Source organism: Centruroides sculpturatus, unplaced genomic scaffold, assembly GCF_000671375.1.
Source record: "Centruroides sculpturatus isolate CEXI.00-Female unplaced genomic scaffold, Cexi_2.0 scaffold85, whole genome shotgun sequence".
NCBI classification, from domain to species: Eukaryota; Metazoa; Arthropoda; class Arachnida; order Scorpiones; family Buthidae; genus Centruroides; species Centruroides sculpturatus.
The window spans coordinates 1,280,411-1,300,726 of NW_019384798.1; the positions used below are offsets into that span (position 1 = coordinate 1,280,411).

A 20,316-nucleotide genomic window follows, 5' to 3' on the forward strand; every position below is an offset into this window, starting at 1 on the left:
AATTGTTAATTAATAAATGTAAGTTTAGATTTTCTGTTAATGACGAAGGTTTTTTTAATTTAAATTTTATTTCTAAGCCTATTGGGAGTTCCGATACTCACATTACCCTCACAAGTACTCCATAACTCATCGCTTCTGTCATTCTACGACAAATACACAAATAACACAGAAACCTAAGCGTGGCATTCATAGATTACAGAAAGGCATTCGACAGAATCCTATGCTTATGGATATTGCATATATGAAGAGTAGCGGCAGTAACTCAGCGTCAAGTAAAAAGTAACTGACTAACTGAGTAGTAGCCTATATATATAGGAATCAGAGTTGCCAGTTTTCGGGGTCGATTTTTCCGCCTCCAAACACTTATAGTAGGCTGATTCTGAATATCTCGTTCGAAAGATACTTGTTATCTTAGGTAGTGTGTAAAATTTCTGGTTTATCTATAAAGGGCCTTTCTCGTTATTAATGAGGTGCTCGCGAAACTTCCGAGCCGATAGGTCAAAGTACGGGTGTTCCTAAGAAGCTATTTGTTTTTTTTTTTTTTTTTGCTTAATTTTATACTTATATCGATAAGATTGCATCGACACGAATGATTTTTCATTTAAAATAATATCCAGAATAACAATTTATTATGCAAATTAAACTTTTTTTGTGACGATTTTACTAAAGACGTATCAAAAGCGTTCGGTAGATGACCGAACTGTACAATACGTCATCATCTTGGATATCGAGGTAATAAGACAATCGTTAAACAGAAAGCAATTGCTATCAAACAAAAACACTTGAGATGTAGAAAAATTGCGCCAAGTAAAAAATTATGACAATCAAATTTTTTCTTAGGACTTTTTATTTGGTAAAGATAAGCGTAGCGCTTCCATCTTCCTTTCTTCCACAGACATCATACCACAAAGACTGTTGCCGTAATGCTTCTAGACATACACTAAAGACTAGAAATATTACGGCTTCACAACAGCACATAAATTAGAGTACAGATTTATGCTCACTTTATGCTGCATGCAGACTAAAAAATGTTTGCCATCCCTACTCTGCATCATCATCTTCATGTTGTTGAAAATTGGATTACTTAAATTACTGGTAGTTGATTAATGGCACGCTTCTTTAAAAACAATTTTACTATCTTGAGAACTAGTAGTGTCTACAGAAATCTCACATCGTCAAAAAGTTGCAATACTAAACATATGTCACAGGATCAGGAAATTCTTAAACGCAGATAAATACACAAACAGCACTAAAGAAACTAACAGCTTTTTCTGTAATTATGCTTTTTCCTTGTACTGGTTTATACCGAGTCCAGTAATCTACACACAAGAGTAAGGATAGTAATTATGTATTATCATTGCTGATTAAAAATTTTTACGGGCCCAATACACGACAAATCATTACACCCCTTGTTTTGAAAGCTCTGCTTAATAATCTATTATAATAATTTTATAATATTTGAGGTGTTTTTTTTATTTTAGGAATATACGAGTATTTAATTCAGAAACATACTATAATTGCGAAATTATTTTTATTTAATGAATAATGTGATATATAGATATAGAAACGGCTTAAGATATTTTAATATAACTCAACAGTTATTCTAAATTTTTTATGTTAGGTGTGGTGTTGAAAAATCTCATTGGTTAATTTCAGTCACCTGATATCGAACATACATCTCTGACATATGATTAACGTAACTCATAAGTAAATAATTAGAATAATTTATATTTAATAAACTATACTTTAACTTTTTTTTGAAGTATTAGAGAAAGATTTACGCAAATTCCAGATTTTAATCAACTTAAACCTAAACAACTGGATTATTTTAAACTATATTAATTTAATTTACAATTCTTAATATTAATATAAGATGACAGTCTAATTACCTATCTTTAGATGGAATTTAATTTAATCATTTTTATTTTAGCTCATAAATAATCCTATTAATTAAGCTTAAGTAGCAACAAACTTGTTTATATACTCAGAAAAATTATGCAAGTAGGATCAAGTACATAAGAATTGGCATTTTTACAGAAATTTGGCCTTCAAGTCATTTTAAAAATATTTAATTCAAATATCATTAATATATTTTTTTGTCAACCTAATTAGCAAAACCAGTTGTGTCTGGCAAACTGAGCTTGTGACAATCATCTGTAATTTTTAATACTTTCTTATTATTTATACTTATGATTTATTATTTTATGAATTATAATTGTGTATATAAGTAGCCTATATATATAATGAATTAAAGTTCATAAAATAATAAATTGACAATTTATATAATAATTTTATGATAACCAGCATAAAAAACTATTAAAATTTAAATAAATTTTCAAGTTGATTATCATAAAATTCATACTTTTTTATAAACAGTACAATAAATAAACTCGTTGTAATTTTTCCTTGTAATTATCTTAGGAAAAGCTTTACAGCGAATATTCTTATATGTAGGCCTATTTAATGAAACGAGATATTATCGTTTCTTATTTTCAGACATATTAGAACTTTTAATGATCGATGAGATCTGTTTTAATTTTTAATCACAATAAAGTCACGAAGAAATACTTACATTATTCAAAACTGAATATTTTCCTAATATATTTTATTAAAATTCAAAATAAAATAGCTTCCATAATAAATATTTAGATTTAGATAAGCATTTAATATCAGCTTTGTGTTGTTTTCCGTTGCATTTTCTCAATAAATAAATCTTTACTCATAAAACAAAGATATAAAATTCAATCAGTTAAACTTGGATTAAATTAAACATTATATATTTAAATTTGTTGTAATTTATTCGAATTTTTCACATCTCTTTCCCGTTTGATGCATTTCTTTGGTCGATTATATTCCCTTAAATTTTGTATTTTATGGTAAAAGTTAGAGGAATAATATCAGATCATAAATATCAGATCAATAAAAATTTAATTTTCATCAAAAAATTAAATTACGTGAAATAAAAGGTAATCAAATCATTAAATTAAATTTTATTCAGAAATAATTATTTGTAATGGAAACTTCTAATTGATCATTCATGAATATAACATTTATTATAACTAATTAAATTCTCGTTAATTAGAAAGGAGTGCTTAAATAAGACATTATTAGAAATAGAAGGAGTTTTTTTCAATCTATGATAATAAAAATGCTGGAGTTGGTAATATCAAAAGTATTCTTTACTTATTTCATCACTGAAATAATTCTTTAAGTATGGATGCAATCAAAGTAAAACTTAAATAAATATAAATATAAAATTTCAAATAACGTAAAAGGTAATAAATGAGAAGAGTATCATTTGAATTTTTAATCAATAAATTATAATTTATAAATATATTAAATTAACTCCAAAAATTTGAAAAACCTTACATCAATACTGTATATGCATTTCCTGAAACAAATTATTTTGTTAAGACAGATATTGATCACAGTTGTTAACGGAATAACTTTTTTTTTCAATCTTATACCAAAATACCAACATCAATATATTGATATTGGTGTTTTGATATAATATTCTTGGATTATCATTATCGTTTATAAGTTACAGCTACAGTATATTTGAAATTTGTCAAGTTAATTTAAAAACATAATTTTAAATTTACTAAATTTAATTAAATATATTGCATGACATTTTATATTATTACTCCAAAAATCATTCAGAATGTATTCTGAAAGAATACATTCTGAATGTTTTTGGAGTATTCTTTGGAGTATTTTCATCATTTTTAAACAAACAAACAAAAGAATTTTATAGACGAAGTCGAAAATTGTTAAATAGTTAATAAATCTTATATTTTTAAAATGCAAGCATAATATTATTTGTAAATCAAATTTAATACACTTATTTTTTCGATGTTATATGAAAATAATTATTGCGTAAATTCTCTTGTTTTTTTTCAAATTATTTACATTTTAATTTTTATAATTCGTTTATTTCTAAAACAAATATTTTAGATTCTGTTCGTTGTTTAAAAAACAATTAATACAACAAATGAAATTTAAGTTTTCGTCGTGTTCAAATAAAAAGTAAAATATTAATAATTTAGACAATTAACCAGTTTGAAATTTATCAGAATATTAATTAATTCAGATACATGCAAATGCTTTGTAAAAATATTAATGAAAAGTAAAAGAAATCTCCGAAGAATCTAAACTCGAAATCATTTTTAACTCAACTTGCACTTTTTCTTTTTTTTTCCTGTCCGGGTTGGTTTCCTTGTTTGAGTGTACTTGTTTACATTTCAAGGATTATATTAAATTTTGTTTGTTTATTAAAACAACATAGATATTTTACTTTAAACTGCTAGATTGATCATCGATCAAACGTCAAAATCCGTTCTTTATCTAACTTCGAACTTTAAACTATTTTAAAGTTTAAATTAATATTATTTCTAACGTAACTATTAATATACATTATTTTAGTTCATTTAAATTAATTTATTATTGACTTCTATGTATTTTTATTTTAATAAAATGTTAAAAAAATAATTTATTAATTATGATTAAAATCACGTGTTATTAAATTTTAATAAAATTTACATTACATTATTTTTCTAGAAAATACATCATAATATTAAAAATTGTTATGTCGTGTGTATACAATACAGATTTAAACTGAGCAGAGCACTTTGAACTCGAAAATACTTTTAAAATATAATATATTTTTTTAATATTTAAGGGAAATATATTTATTTTGAATTCCGTTTTTCATGATTCAAACATAATTTGTTAATACAGAAAAAAATCATTTTAGCTTATTTAGTTTTTAAGAATTAAAGATAATATGAATAAAAACACCCTAAATTTAAACTTACTATATGTTGAACGTTCCGAAAAAGTGTCATAAAATATGATTATTTATGTGTCATCTTGCCCACGCACCGTATTCTTCTTTTTTGGACATTTATCAAATATGACGTAGGCTGACTTCGCTTAATAAAAACTCGTTAAAATAATAAAAACTAAGGTCATACAAAAATCTATGAGAGAGAGAGATTTTATTGTAAATTTGTTTCCTTCAAAATTTAAATAAATTATAAATTCTAATCGATGATCTATAAGTTACGTTGTATGATAAGATCTGTGATTGAAAAAATAGGATAAATAAAATTTAATGTTTAAATTATAAGGATAGTCTATAATTAATGAGAAGTTTTACTGATAATACGTAAATGTTTTAATTTTAGATAATTTTTTATTTTAATATACTGTATGTAAAAGAAAATAAGACACAGATGTCAGATAAAAGAAAAATTTAGATTATATTACACCAAATGAAGTCGTAAGTGTTGTAGATAGAATAGCATTAGATATATAATATTATTTCTACTCTTCATTGAAATACAATAATAACACTAAGCTATTAATTAAAAGAAATGTATTAGTCATTATATAATAGCAAAAATTAATATCTAATAATTAATTTTGTTTAAAATAATTTCCTGTTAATTTTCTGACTTTAATTTTATAAATGAATTAATTAATATTTCATCTGTTTCTATTTGTTTCTATTAGTGCAATGTTTTGTATCTTTTATGATCCAAAAATCAACATGGAAAATGATTAAAATGATCAAAGTGCGAGAAAAATTTTAAATGTAATAGATTCATTATAAGAAAATATGCTTCTTAAGTTAATTCATAAATAATTTAAAATTTTTATTTAATTTTTTCTACAAATGCTGACTTCAAAGCAATATAATAAAAAATATTTAAACGGTTTGAGGTTATACGTTTTTATATCAATGATAAAAATATTAAGTGATGAAAAGAGCATTTACTAATCTCAAAAAATATTATTCTATACGCATAAATTTTTAATTAGGGAATAATGAACAGTTTTTAGAAGAGTCATTAAAACAAAGTAATCTAAGTCTAACTATATCATACATTTGTTATGTAATTAAGTACTGTAATTTTATTCGAATTTATTCTAGATACATCTAAAAAAATTTTGATTTAAAATAATTAATTATTTTTATTTTACTATAAATTATTGATGTAATTTGTTAAACTTACTAAATGATATTACTACTTACATTTTTATTTCATAAAGTTATAAATTAATATATAATTTAAAAAAAACTACTAAGAAAGGGATTTTAAATGGAAGAATTAAAATTTAATAAAGTTTTTATTTAACTTTATTAAATTTTATGTAAGTAATCGGAAATTATCTTAAGATTTTATAGTGAAAATTTGAAAATTAAAGCTATAACATTCGATTATTCATTATGTTTAAAAATGAGAAAGTTTGTGTCAGATGAATGATAGGGAGAAGCTTGTCATGTAAATTAAGACTCTTTGTATTATAAAAAAAAGAAAAACTACAATAACAAAAAAGAGTTAGTTTTAGTTATGTAAACAAAAATAACTTTTTCAAAATACCAAATCATATTTATTTGTTTTTATTTTTTCATATGTTATATTTTCATATTAAATTTTACACGGAAATTTTAATATTTTTTCATAGTGTTAATAAATGAAAATTAGAGTATTTAATATGAAAGGATTTTATCTCATATTCAATTCAGATTCATAATTTAATTCCATTATAAGATTATAATTCCATAATAACTTTAATGTATATTTCTTATCTTTTAATTGATTAAATATCCACAAAAAGATTAATTGGAATATGTTTTCTTAAGTTGATTCAAATACCGATATAGCTTACTGTATATATAGCAGTATTTGTATTAACTTAGGAAAACATATTTCGATTTATATATAATTATTATATTTGTAATGTTAAAGTATAAAAAGCTTTATTTTATTTAGCGACATTCAATTTTTAATATACATTATTTAAATGCAACAGTTTACGTTTAAATATTATATGTTGAAAATTGAATATCACTAAATAAAACAGAACTTTCTCCTAGAATTTAGAGATCCGTTAGAAACCAAGCTCCGTTTCCAGGATACGGATATACGTCATTTCCTTCGAATTATTTCTGAACATAAGCAAAACTTAGTTTAAATTATAATCGAGGTTCCTGTAGTTTCTTTATTATGATAAAACCATGAACAGATGTTTCGCACCTCAGTTATTGTTACGTAGACATGAAACCGAAGAAAATCATATAATGGGATATTATAGAAGGCTTTCGACACCTTCTTCCTTTCCGTGTTCTCAGAGACCGAATAGTATGGAAGATGATGATGATGTGTTTCTCCCTATGCTTTCAGGTCCAGGAATGCATCAGAATAAAATCCTGGCGTCAAGTTCTACTAGCAGATTAGTTAGCATACCTAAACGTCTTTGGAAGAGTCGAGCTAAATCTCAATCAAGAATTGCTGCAAGTAACATTTGTTCCTGGACACCCGAGGTAAGTTACTTTCGAATTATTTTCTTGAAATGCAGATTGGCTGTTTGACTGACAATTAAATTGACAATTTGAATAATATACAATAAATTATAATTCTAGATTTACCGGTTCTTTAAAAGTGAACCTATATTATAAGTGATATTGAAATATTAATTAGTTTCTACTATAAGTGTGATTCAGGGACGACGAACACATATATTTTCATAAAAGTATTTGGTTTTACAGTTGTATTTATATTATATATCATACACATAAAATTTAGTTAATTTCATATCCACTTTATTAAGTCTTTATGATCGGAGATTCGAAAACAAATACTTAAACGCATTATTTTACAAGTTTAGAAAAATTACATGTCTGAATAACATAATCATTTTAATATTAAATGAAAGATTTTTATTGAAATGCATTTTTCATGATTGATTTTTAAATATTTTAAAACTAACTGTAAAGATCAATTAATCTTTGCAGTTAATTTTATTTTTACAATGTTACAAGGGTTAACAAGTAGTTATTACAAAAGCTATTACAAAACTAAAGTACATTTATATATTTGAAATACTGTATATTTCATCATGGGAATTCTGTAAATTAATACTATCCAGGCTGTTGCAAATACAATGTTTTGATTATATTTAAAATTTAAAATGGTAATTTTTCTAATCGAAAATGTAGGAAAATTGATAAGAATTTCTATTTTTATAATTTTCTTTATGTTTTCCTATAAATTCAACATCGTACTGCTAAGATATCTGTTTTTCTATGTAAAAATGTTTCAGAACAAAAAGTTGTCAGCTGATCATGTAAGTTACGTGTTATTACAGTATTTACAGAGCAATGGTAGTAATGTTTTATTGGTTTAATTTTTATCATCATAATTTTTTACAGAGCAGAATTTCAATTCCATAACTCTGTTTGAATAATAATCAATTATTTTTGTAGATAGTATTAATGATATCGTAAAAATATCGTAAAAAATTGTAAAATGGCCATAATCTAAAAGTTTAAAAAATATCTAATCACAAAAAGTATACCTGAATTTTATTTGAACTTAATAATTGATATACAGTACTTCAATTTTTTTGCAATATACATTATTTTTAAAGTAAAATGCTACGTAAAAAGTAGAATAATTACTTTCGAACTTATTTAATAAATTAGCCCTAAAGATCTAAACATAATTTACAGTTAGAATGATACTGCTTCATTTAACGTTTCACTGAGAATGGCTTTACTTAAAACTGTTAGTATGCTTCTAATAACACAGGTCTGCAAGTAAAAAACTGCATAGGATTTTTATACATTTTCTTACAGATTTCAACTTGGTAAAAACGAAAAAAAAAACCAAAAAATTCCATCTCGTCAATTTTTTTTGTTACACTCAAGTTTTTGTTTGTATTTAGTGTAAAATTCCTAGTTAACTTAAAATTTAGTATTTTTTTTTTTATTATTTAAAAAATGGCCTTAAAACGAAGACTTCTCACATTAGTTCTATCAATTATAGCTGGACTTGGTAATAAATAAATAAAAATGTTGATGGTTGAAGAGAGTAGTGGTAGGGGGAAGTGGGTTAAGTATTAATAGTTTTAGCATTAGGAGGAAGGTCGCATGATTGTATAGAACAGGTTAAAAGTTGTTAGTGAGTAATATTATTGGTGAGGTTGAGCATGTTTTGACATGTTATCTAGGATAGTAGGAATAAATATAAACAACTTGCTGTTGGATTAGATCATGTTTCAACAAGCTAAATAAGTTCAGTATCTCGCTGGCCATCTAATGCCACACACAGTTTATATCCAGCATTCGAACGCTACTGTGCTTGTATTTTTATTTCTGGAATATGGCTCCCAGAGGGTGTGTAATTTCTCCCGACAGCTTCTGTTATGTTTGTGGTGAATACACAGTGAAAAGTCAACGAAGAAACATAGATGAAAATGCGAAGAAAGTTGAATTAGCGTATTTCAAATTGAAACTTGGAGATCAAGACAAAGCAGATTTTTGGAAGCAATGGGAGAAAAGGAAAAAGAAGTATGGGACTCTTTCAAGAATGTAGTGCATAAGTTTTTGGAAAATATTAAGGACCCTGACTACAAAACCATTGTACAACGCATGCTGGCAGCAGCGTATGAAGCTCAAGGATGCAAAATGAACTTAAAAGTTCATTTCTTACACTCCCATATTAACTATTTTCCAGAAAACTTGGGAGCCTACAATAAGAACAGGGTGAAAGATTTCACCAGGATGTCCCTGATATCGAGAGACGTTACCAAGGAAAATGGGATGTCAATATGCTGGCTGACTACTGTTGGATGCTCAATTGAGAAACCAGAGAAGGAAATCGGAAACGAGTTTGGAGAAGTATCAAAAAGAAGAAGAAAATGTGTCATAAGAAAAAACAGTAGACCTAAAATTGTGTATAAATATCAGAAACAATTTGTTGATTAGTTGTAAGAAAATATAATATATTTAGTTCATTGTAATAAATAAGAGTTTTTATCAAAAATTTGTTTTTATTTTGCAAAAAACCTTTACGTGATGGGATGTAACGGAAGTTATTTTTAGAATCTCCAATCTTTAAAACATATAATTCAGCAAAAATATTCCATGCAGCTGGAAAAAAATTTTTGCAGACCTGTGTAATTGTACCATGACCAATAGGGTGTTTGAAATAATCATATATCTAAAACTAGATAAACATTTGAAAAAAGAATGCCAATGTCCTGAAGAAATTAAGATTCTTTAATAGTAATAGTTACTATAAAAATTTGAAGTAGAATAAACTTATAAATACTAAACTGTATATTGAAATTTATTCAAAAACATTAGAATCAACTTCTGTTTCAGTGTTTAAGTCTTAATTATTCCTAAAGAAACATCATTAAATATTTTTTATCTGCAAATTTTTGTGTAACTTAAGAATTTGCAAAAAATAGCTTACTAAGTTATTTATGTAGAAAATGTTTTTACCTCAGCAATTAAAAATCTAAATATTAAAACTTTGTCTTCTAACTGAAAATGGTTTAATTATTATTATTTAACAAAATCTTGTTCGATGTAGTAGTAAGCAGAGTTACAAAAAATTTAGAAATACTTTCAAAAGTACAATTTGAAACTACATCCCGAATCGTAATAATGATAATTTACGATGCATTAATCTAATTTTAATTAATAATTTAATATAATAATTAATTTTTAATTTTAAATATCGAAAGGTTTTTAACACAGTATTTGCCCAATGAAATTTTACATCATATAAAAGATCTTGTATCATTTCAAACACAAAAGTTGTTAAATAGTTTATTTAAATTTAGTAAAAAATTTAATAAATTTTATAGTTTGAAGTTAACGTAAATAAATGTTATAGTTTAAATTTCATATTTGATTAATTTTCAAGCTTTGAGACTAGTTGATAAATGTTAGAAAGCATGACCTAATTCATGGACTGGCTGATTCCCGAGATTGAATTCGAGAGAACCTCAAAAATTTTTCGGGGATGGTCTGTTCCGTATATGCGAGGGATGGCCCCGTCTCTCACCACCCAACCATTTTCACAATAGATATGGCCGAACTCACGCTGAGTTTGTTTAAAAAGGCCCTGTTAGTGTCGATAGGGTGGAAAGAGTTAAAAATGAAAAAGAAGGAAAAAGCCTAATTAGTCTAGTTTCTGTATCATTCTTAGTTTTCAAATATATGTAGCCGAAAACTGCAGAAAAATTTGTGTAAATTTTGTTTATAACCAAGAAAACAATTGTAATTATTTTTAATTATTATGGAAAAAAAAAATGTTAGCAACAATCACCACCAAATCTTAAAAATCTTAGCCAGTAAGCTATTTGGGAAAGTATTAGGCCTATATCGTGCATTTTGCTTTTAAAAAGTAACTTCTGATATACCAAAATCTGATCTTCGAAGCGCTTGCTTATTTATACACAAAAATATTTATCTTAACACATTAGCAATACTTTTTCTGTACAGTATTTCTGTTGTGATGGTATTTAATGTTAAAACTTCTTAATACTATTCAGGGCCGCATTAACGCTTGAACATACCCGGGCTGGGCCGGGAAGTCTCGCCATCTTTAGGGCTTCATCTCACTGTTCCTTACTAATATTTTTATTCTACATCTGTGCCTTTATAATTCCTGTAAATAAATTGGGCTGAAAATTCTTAAAACGGCCCTGGTGATATCACAAGAACGACTTGAAATTATTCTGTAAATTTTCGAATGGAAAGTGACTAAGTGAATAAAATCACTGAACACTAATCGTGGGTTCACGCCTGGCCAACGGGCTGGTCACGTGGAGTTTTCCATATTTTCCTTAAGTTAGTAAAACCAAAATAAGGGCCAGTTTCCCATAATAGACCTCCCGAGAGTCATTTCCTCTCCCCTCGGAGGATTGCCCATGTGTCGCATTGCCGTACGCGAATAAAACCAAACCACGTCAGTACGAGAAGAGTAGATAAGTGTGGCTGCGATCTTGTCTATTCTTTACGTAAAAAATAATCTCCAATGTATTTCCAGGAAATAAAGCATTTTTTGATGTGTTCTATGAATTAGGATATCTTTATTGCAATACATTAAATCCTTCCAAATGACTATTAGAATTATTTATAGAAATTTATTTGAAGTTTACACTCTTATGTAAAAGATTTTAATTATTTCAATTTATTATTATTTTGTTTGTATTTTAGTCTTTAAAGGTTGATAATGTATTTTAAATGCATTTAATAGTTTAATGCTGGGAGTTACTAAGTTGTCTTGAGATAGAAATAAAAATTTTATACTTTTTATGTCCCATGATTTTGTTTAAACAAAAACTTGTTTTGACTTTATTTCGTTCTTAATTAACTTCTGTCATTTCGAATCTTTTTACTTACGAAAAAGAATAAAATTTAAAATTCTTACGAGAATCGAACTAGGCTCTTATAATGAAAATTTATCTCCGTTTTTTGATTACCTAACAAACACTCTAAGCTGTTTAGAAAATAGAAGCGAATATATAATCCTGCTGTAGCAGCAGAATTACGTCATCGACGATTTCACCTAAATGATTCATACAGTTGATATTTTATATGGTTGTTAGTAGATTTGTTGTTTTCAGTTTTTATAACAACATTTACTCTATAATCTTTAATTGTTTTAATGATAATTTCATACTATATCTAATAAAATAAATGAAAATAAAGTGTCATTCGAATAGAGTTCGAAAATTTTGAAGAATCCGCTTTGACATGTTAAATATTACGAAAATATTAACTTTATATATGTATATATATGTGTGTATGTATGTATACAGATAATCTGTAAAGAACAGTTTAATAGAATCTTAAAACATCCGTTTCCTTTGACGTCATCAATACGCCATCCCGGCGCCAACTTTAAGCGTTTATGTTTCCTCTTCTGTTTTAATACTTCGATAAATCATAGAAATTTTATTTTCAATCTCCTAAAAGTTCTGCTGTTTCGATGAATATTTTAGAATTTACATAATTTATTTTATGAATAAGTTTTATAAGTGTATTGGGTACATTTGGTAACAAATATCGAAAATTTTCCGTTTCCTAAATCATAAAATATCTGAATGTTAAAAATATTTCCAGTTTTTCCCAACGGACGAGTTAATTCCATCATTCTCATTGACCCATACCGAGATTTCAAATTAATCATAAGCTACATTATAATTTAATAAAATCATTATTAATATCATTAATATTAAAAATCATTAATATTGAAATTTGTTTAATGTTTAATAAGTTTTTATAAAAATTAACAATAAATGAAATTTCTATCATATAATTACTATTCATAAGCAAAATAACGAAACAGATAGTTTTTAACTTTTTGCTTAAAAAGATATAAAGATAATGCACCATTTTATTATTCATAATATTTTACATCCCCAAATATAAAAAACTTTTGGAAATGTTAGAGTATTATGAATAACTTGACACTTTAAGTAATTAAATAAATTCAAAAAATTATCAGTTATAACTAATTTTCAATAACAAATTGAATTGTTATTTGTGACAGTAAACAATCATCTTTCAATGTCATCTCTCTGGTTTCTTCTTGTTTACATAATACCTGTAGAGTATTTTCCTTTTTCATAGCTAATAAAACAAGCAGATAGTGAAAATATATTAAAGTTAAAAAGTTAGAATAATCAAATATCTTTAGTTTTCTAATACATTTTCAACTTATCTTATAATTGATTACGAAACGAATTTGTAGAGACTAACTTTTAAATCATATGCTTAGATCTAGTTTTATTATAATTATTTTCAAGTAAACATACACAGTAAGATCTTGTTATACGCGAGATTAATATGTAAATTTTGTTTCTGCGAATGATGAATGATTAGGTTAACCCACTGTTAGTGCCATTAATCCGTATTCATATCTGAAAATCAAGAATAGTTAACCATTTACTTTACTTTTAGTCTATGAATGCTTATTGGTTAACTTCTAACTCTAACTTTTGATATATGGCCTTAAATTGATTCTTAAGTCAGCAAAAGAAGCTTCTCTAGCTTCTGACTCTAGAACAATGAATGGCGTTCAGAATGCTGCTGGTTTTTTGCACTATAATTTTGTTCTGCATACTTTTAACAAATTTTAACGTTTTCTGTTAATTGTAAATAGTTGCAGGTGTCTAGACAATCATTTGGGACTACTTGGGTGGAGCACTAATTTGCACTTACTTTCGTTTTACGCGGCACCTGCTGACATGCGTAAAAACAAGACCATTTTGTATTATAGTTAATTTTCTCAATTCTATAATAATATTTTTATTAAGAGTTAAATTTTAAAAAATTATATAATTTTTTTGTTTTAATTTATGTTTAATGACAACTACTTTTAGTTTAACAGATCAATTTTAAATTTACCTTCTACATATCAAGTTTGTAGTTTCTTAAGTTGAAGATAGCCACAGAATGGTTGAAAATGTAATAAAAAATAATTTTGGTTTCCTGAACATGGCAGTTTGATTTTTAAAATTACAGTATAGTGTCGAATTTCACATATTTTAATAACAATTGACATACTTTTTTTATAACTTTTTTGTTATATCGTCATTTATCTTATCATGATTGCTTTTCTTTTATTAATAACGAATATGGCCATTCGGCATTGAAATCAAATTTGAACGTAACCTTTTCCGATCTCACCTGAGTTTATTTTTAAAGAAATGTATCAAATAGTTCATTGACAGACGTATACAATATACAATGACTCTATTTTTTAATTTATGTTATATAAAAGACAATTTACATTGAATAATGTCGTATATAAATAACGTAAATTAAGTAGTAGATATAGTACTATTTTTTATATAATCAAAAATCCTATTGTAATTCAAGCAATACGCGTTATTAATATGGTATGCTTAAAGTAACGAATTATATCATAAATGAGTTTTATAACAACAATATAATTCCAAAAGCGAAGAATAACTACTTTGAAAAGATAGTAAAAATATTAAAATTGTTAAAGGTTTAAAAATATTAATGTTTTAAAGTCCCCTCACACATTATAAATTTTAAAAATAAATCTTTAAAAATAATATTATTTTTTATTTGATAAGCCACAATTTAATCGCGATAGATGTAATAGGCAATTACGGATGTTCACTCAAACTAGTCCAAAAACACTTCAAAATATGTTTTAATAAAATTTCCGACGTTTTTTTAAATTATGGAAAAATAAAAGTTTAATCCAATGAAACTGTTATTGCATACAATTGACAATAAATCAATTTTATAACAGTTTGTAGTGTTTTTGGAGTTTCGACTTATTCCTTAAAAAGATTTTACAAAATTTTTATGAAAGATTCATTATTTTATCATAGAAAAAATTTCAAAACTCTTAGAAATTCTAAAATTGTCAAAATATCCAATTAATGTCCGAATGACGAAGTGTACAGTATTTTAATTATCCTTCGTCGGTAATAGTGTATTTTTGGCACGAGTGATAGATTGGCTTGTTACAAAATATACACAGGGTCGAAACAAGGCGACAAAATTAGGTCGCGATCACTGCTACATCCCCCGCCCATTTAGTCACACTCTACTTTTCTCTAGATTCACCTGACGCATTTGCCTCGTCAGCTAATTAGTAGCGGAAGTCAGACGATACTCTGTAGAAGTGACATAAGATAGAGTTTCTGGAGAATTTATGAATTTATCTTATTAATATATTTCCCTATTTAGGCGAACCTTACTCTTAATTTTACTTGTTTCGGTGTGAGGGATATGAACCTGGTAATTAGAACAAGAAGTTCATCGATTTTATCGAGCAAACACTAAAAATATTTAATAATATTTTTAAAAGTTATAAATATCAGATTAATGAGTAAAAGAAGGCAAAAATATCACGAGAAAATTCGTATTTGTTTCTCCTTCGTACTCCAGCTGACTCACCAAACCTAAATAACAACAAAGGCACCGACATAGTCTCTATATATATAATGTTGTCAAATATGCATCGAAGCAAAATAAATCGCCAGTTCGGTTGTCTATTCGCTTACGCACGTTTTCGTCGAATTAAGAGGTAATTATTTGTGCATAACTGTCGAATCGAGTACCGTCGACACATATCGTCACTCTTATTCGCTTTCGGCTCGGCTCATATTTCAAAAAGAATATTAAAAAATGGATTTGTAAATAGGAACAGTGACATTTTAAATTAGTTTTACGAGGCGCTGCCAAGGTTTCGCATGTCGCGGGAAACTGCATTTATACTTCCTGTGAGGGTCGTTTACCTCAAATATGAGTTATAAAACGTTTCATATCCTCCATTCATCCTTCGCTTTCGTCAGTCACATTCGTTTTATTACTTTCTACACATTAAGTAATTTCGATTTAGTGCGTTTGTTTCTGTATGTTAGATTATTTTACAGCACTAAGATTATTCGTTTGCTTTAAAAATAACGTTTTAATCCGTAACATTCTTTCATTCTTCGCCAAAATCTTTTGTGCAGAGACCGAATGCTTAAAAAGAAAATACTTTTAAAAACCATTTGTTTCCCATAAGGTTCGATATATAAAAAAGAGGATATTCTTTTCGTAAAATATCAATGGCGAGTTTTAATTTTAAAGTGATGATTACATATATCTGGTTACTACATACATATCAAGTTACTTGAACAACTTTAAATAACTTGAGTTTTAACTTCAAGAACTTGTTATATTTGTATGATCAGACATATTGATTTTCCGAACAGTTCAGTACCGGAAACGGAAGTTATTAACGGCTTGATCGTGCCATTTCTAATTTATAATAGGCATATTATATAATCTCTGATGACATTCATTATTTTTATTTTTTTATATGATTTAAAACAATATATCTAACATTCTAGATTATTCTTTGTTTGTTTTTCTTCATTTTTGAGATAAATAGTTTTTATTTTTGTCACACAACAGTTTATACTAGTTTACTTATACTTTCTGTAATACACAAAGTATGGAGATGACGAAACCGGATTTTGTGCTATAGTAACGTCGTATAGTGTAATGCAGAGGTTTCCAAATTTTCCAGTCCACTTACTTCTTTCATGAAAAAGGAAAATTTTATATATTCCAAAACAGTATAACGTGGATTTATTACTAATAATGTATTCAATTAATTATTCGCGTATCCCAAGTCCAGAAATGCTAGTATAGTAACAGTATTTGCTAATTGGCACTTAATTTTTCAAAATATCGTATACCAAAACTTATAATATTTTATATATAATTAGAATTTCTTCTTTAGAAAAACTCAAGTTTAGTTGTAATTTATAATAAAACTGCCCAAGATAAAGCTAAAATTAGCATTTTAGTGAAAGAAAAAACGAAATATTTTATTAGAGAAAACCTCTAAAACTTTCCTTTGGCTTCAAATATATGTATCCTAAATCCTACTTTATTCGGAATTAGCATATTGTGTAAAGGAGAGAAGTCTTTGCAGTTAATCTACTTCGATCGCTACACGTTCGAATAATGCAGAGAACGATTGCTTTGATGATAGTTATTTCCATCTTGTATTACTTTCCTCGAAACTTATTCATTCGACAGAAATAACTCACTCTTATTAGAAAATGCTTCTATGCGATTCTCATTTCTCGAGAAATATATTCCAATAAATCGTAGAAATTGTCGTCGAAAAAATTCGCGGATATATAAATATAAAATATTAACTAAAACGTAATTTCTTAACAGTAATTTATATTTACATATTCGCTAATTTTGATACTTTGTCATGCTTTATTTTAATTTTATAATTCTAAGTAATAGTAATATAGCGCAATTATACCGAAAGTTAGTTTATAACTTACTCTAAAAATAATTATAAGACGTTTTCTATCTCAAACTTTGCATTTTTGAACATTCGAATTAATAAACTACCGATGTTAATTAATGAATATATCTTAATATTATTATTTTAAAACAAAAAAAAATATTGTATTTTAAGATTTCAGAATAAATATATATTTAAAAGACTGATATTAATAGGAATATTTCATATTACTGTATTAATATTCTATTATGTAGGGAAATTGCAGCTGGAAAACTACGACTGGTCATCAAGTAAAATTGACATCGACTAACGTCTTAACTTTAACAGAAATCGAAAGATTGGCCTTACAGCAAGTTTCTCTAAATAAATTAAAATCTTTAAATCTCGGTTTTAAGATTGAAGTACCGAAAGGTAAATAATTCAGAACTTTTTCCCCACAAGTTAACTATCGACCACTTTATATATAAAATAATAAATATTTAGTAAAATGATTTTTATGTATTTATTTTAATTAGAGGAATCTATTTCTCATCACAAAACAAAACGAAGGCCTAAGTTACTTACTAAGAAATCAATTACTACAAGCTTTTTTGAAGGAAAAGAAAAAAAAGAGAAAGGTAAGCAATGTATTTCAAAACGTATATTATGTGCAGGAACGTATGATACATTTACACACTTGTACAAAAATTTATCAAAATAAATATTGTATTGTTTTAGAATGGGTAACGAAATTAACAGTACTCAATAAAACAAAACGTTTTATTATTTTTCAAACTTCGACAATTTAAGTCTGTCTATTAGACAGAATACAAGTTAAAAACCCAGACTTTTAAACATTAACAAAAATATTTTTATTGTAAAATTTATAACAACGTTTATAAAATACACGTAAAACTAATTAGGTTGCAATAAAGCATTTGTTTCATTGAATGTTTTGATTTTAATTCATGAAAATATTTCTTCTATTGGTTTTTCTATAATTTGTTAACGTTATCTTCTTTATCTGTTAATTGTATTGAAGTGTTTTAAAAAATTAAAGTAATTGAAGATTAGTTTAGGATATACATATTCAATTTTGTCTATCTGTACTTTTTATATTTATGCTAGGTGCTTTTGTCGGCCAGTTTCCTGCGTTTCACGATGCTCTCCATGTGTTAAAATTTATGATTAGGCTTTCTTTATACATTACTAACAATATTAGTTTTATATATGTTAAAAAAACTAAGACAAAATAACAAGAAAATAAAAAAAAATAATAGACAAAAGAAAGTAAGACAAAAATGAAAAAACAAGTAATTTAAAATAACGCAGAATATAATAATAATAAATTTTAAACACAAGCAAATAGAGCAGTAATATTCTTTGAAATATCAAGGATTGAAGCACATAAAATGTTTTATTTTTCGATATTTGAATTTCTCTTATAATGTACTCTATGCTTTTTTTCGATTATATCAAGTCACTTTACGATACAAAATTTGCTTCTATTGAAGCATTTCTTGTTAGAGAATGAATCAGTAAGGATGTCAATGACGAATCTTTCCTGTAGAAAATATCTTTATAAATTTTATCACTTCAAGTTATTTTTTCTTTGATTTAAAAGCTTTTGTCTATTTCTTTGTGTTTTAAACATAATTTACACGGATATTTTTGTGAGGATTGATTAAGGCATTTAAAAATTTTTCATCTTCATTTCCACAAAAGACGAAGACAAAAGAAATTTATTATTAAAATCGGAAGGAAACATTATCGTTATATTCATATAAATCATATAAAGAAAACACATTTTATGGACATTTTAAATTGATGTTACGTTATAACAGATGTGTAATAATCAACATGAGAAATGAGTAGTAAGATACTCTATTTTGTAAATTGAATAAATGATAAAAATTACTTTCTGACAAATTACACTTATTAGAATCACACAGGACAGATACAATCGGTAAAGAAAGATACTGATTGTACCGGGAAGCATTATCCCATTTCAAACTATATAAACAATAATTTGTTTTGACAACTTTATTATTATTATTATTTTTCCTTTCATTCTTTGCTTGTTTCGATATATATTCAATAGGATGATCATAATTAAAAAGTAAGTGTTCAGAGCTCTCTGCAGACAAAATTATTGGACAAATATCAACCAAATTTAGTGCCTATATATGCTGTCCTAAATATGCGGTTTCGATTTTTGGAAAAAATTTTATTTCAAAATTCAACTTGTAGGAAGAAATTTGGTGCTAATTTCGGATGTTTTCGACTTTATTTTCACTCCAAATTTGTTAGAAAAGCATATGCAATATGCACATTAAAGGGACAACAGTGCAAAATTTTCCTTGGCTGTAAAATTTTTTCTCCGAAAATCGAAAGCCAAATTTAGTTGAGAGTTGTCCGATACTTCTTTTTACAGAGAACTCTAAACACCTACTCTTTAATTTTGGTAACCTTGTAGAAGAGAGCTGGCGTTTATACGTCTTGCAATTATATAGCTGCGAAAACGTTTTATTCTTTTTGTTTTTGTATATAAAAATATTTGTTTTTCTCCATATATTTGTTATCCAGATATAAAGGCCACAAATATTGTGTAATAAATACAAAATATGATTAACAAAATAATAATAATGATAATAATAATATAATGAATTCAAAATAACAAATATATATTTTTGAAACAAATACGGTGTATTATATGATTTTTAAA

At 26.2% G+C, this 20,316-nt stretch overlaps 1 protein-coding gene across 2 annotated transcripts in view; it reads left to right on the forward strand.

Annotated features, from left to right (window-relative positions):
* LOC111629487 (rho GTPase-activating protein 6-like) overlaps nucleotides 1-18,418 on the forward strand; it is a 33,650-nt gene extending 15,232 nt beyond the window's left edge. The window contains exons 2-4 of one of the 2 annotated variants that reach the window (XM_023373403.1): nucleotides 7,191-7,330; nucleotides 17,867-18,023; nucleotides 18,128-18,416. In XM_023373403.1, the coding sequence (XP_023229171.1) occupies nucleotides 7,191-7,330; nucleotides 17,867-18,023; nucleotides 18,128-18,312 (482 nt within the window). In that variant the 3' untranslated portion in view covers nucleotides 18,313-18,416. Of the gene's footprint in view, nucleotides 1-6,896; nucleotides 7,331-17,866; nucleotides 18,024-18,127 lie in introns of those variants that run through there. The other variant, XM_023373402.1, reaches the window with a different exon arrangement.
* The last annotated feature ends 1,898 nt before the right edge of the window (nucleotides 18,419-20,316 follow it).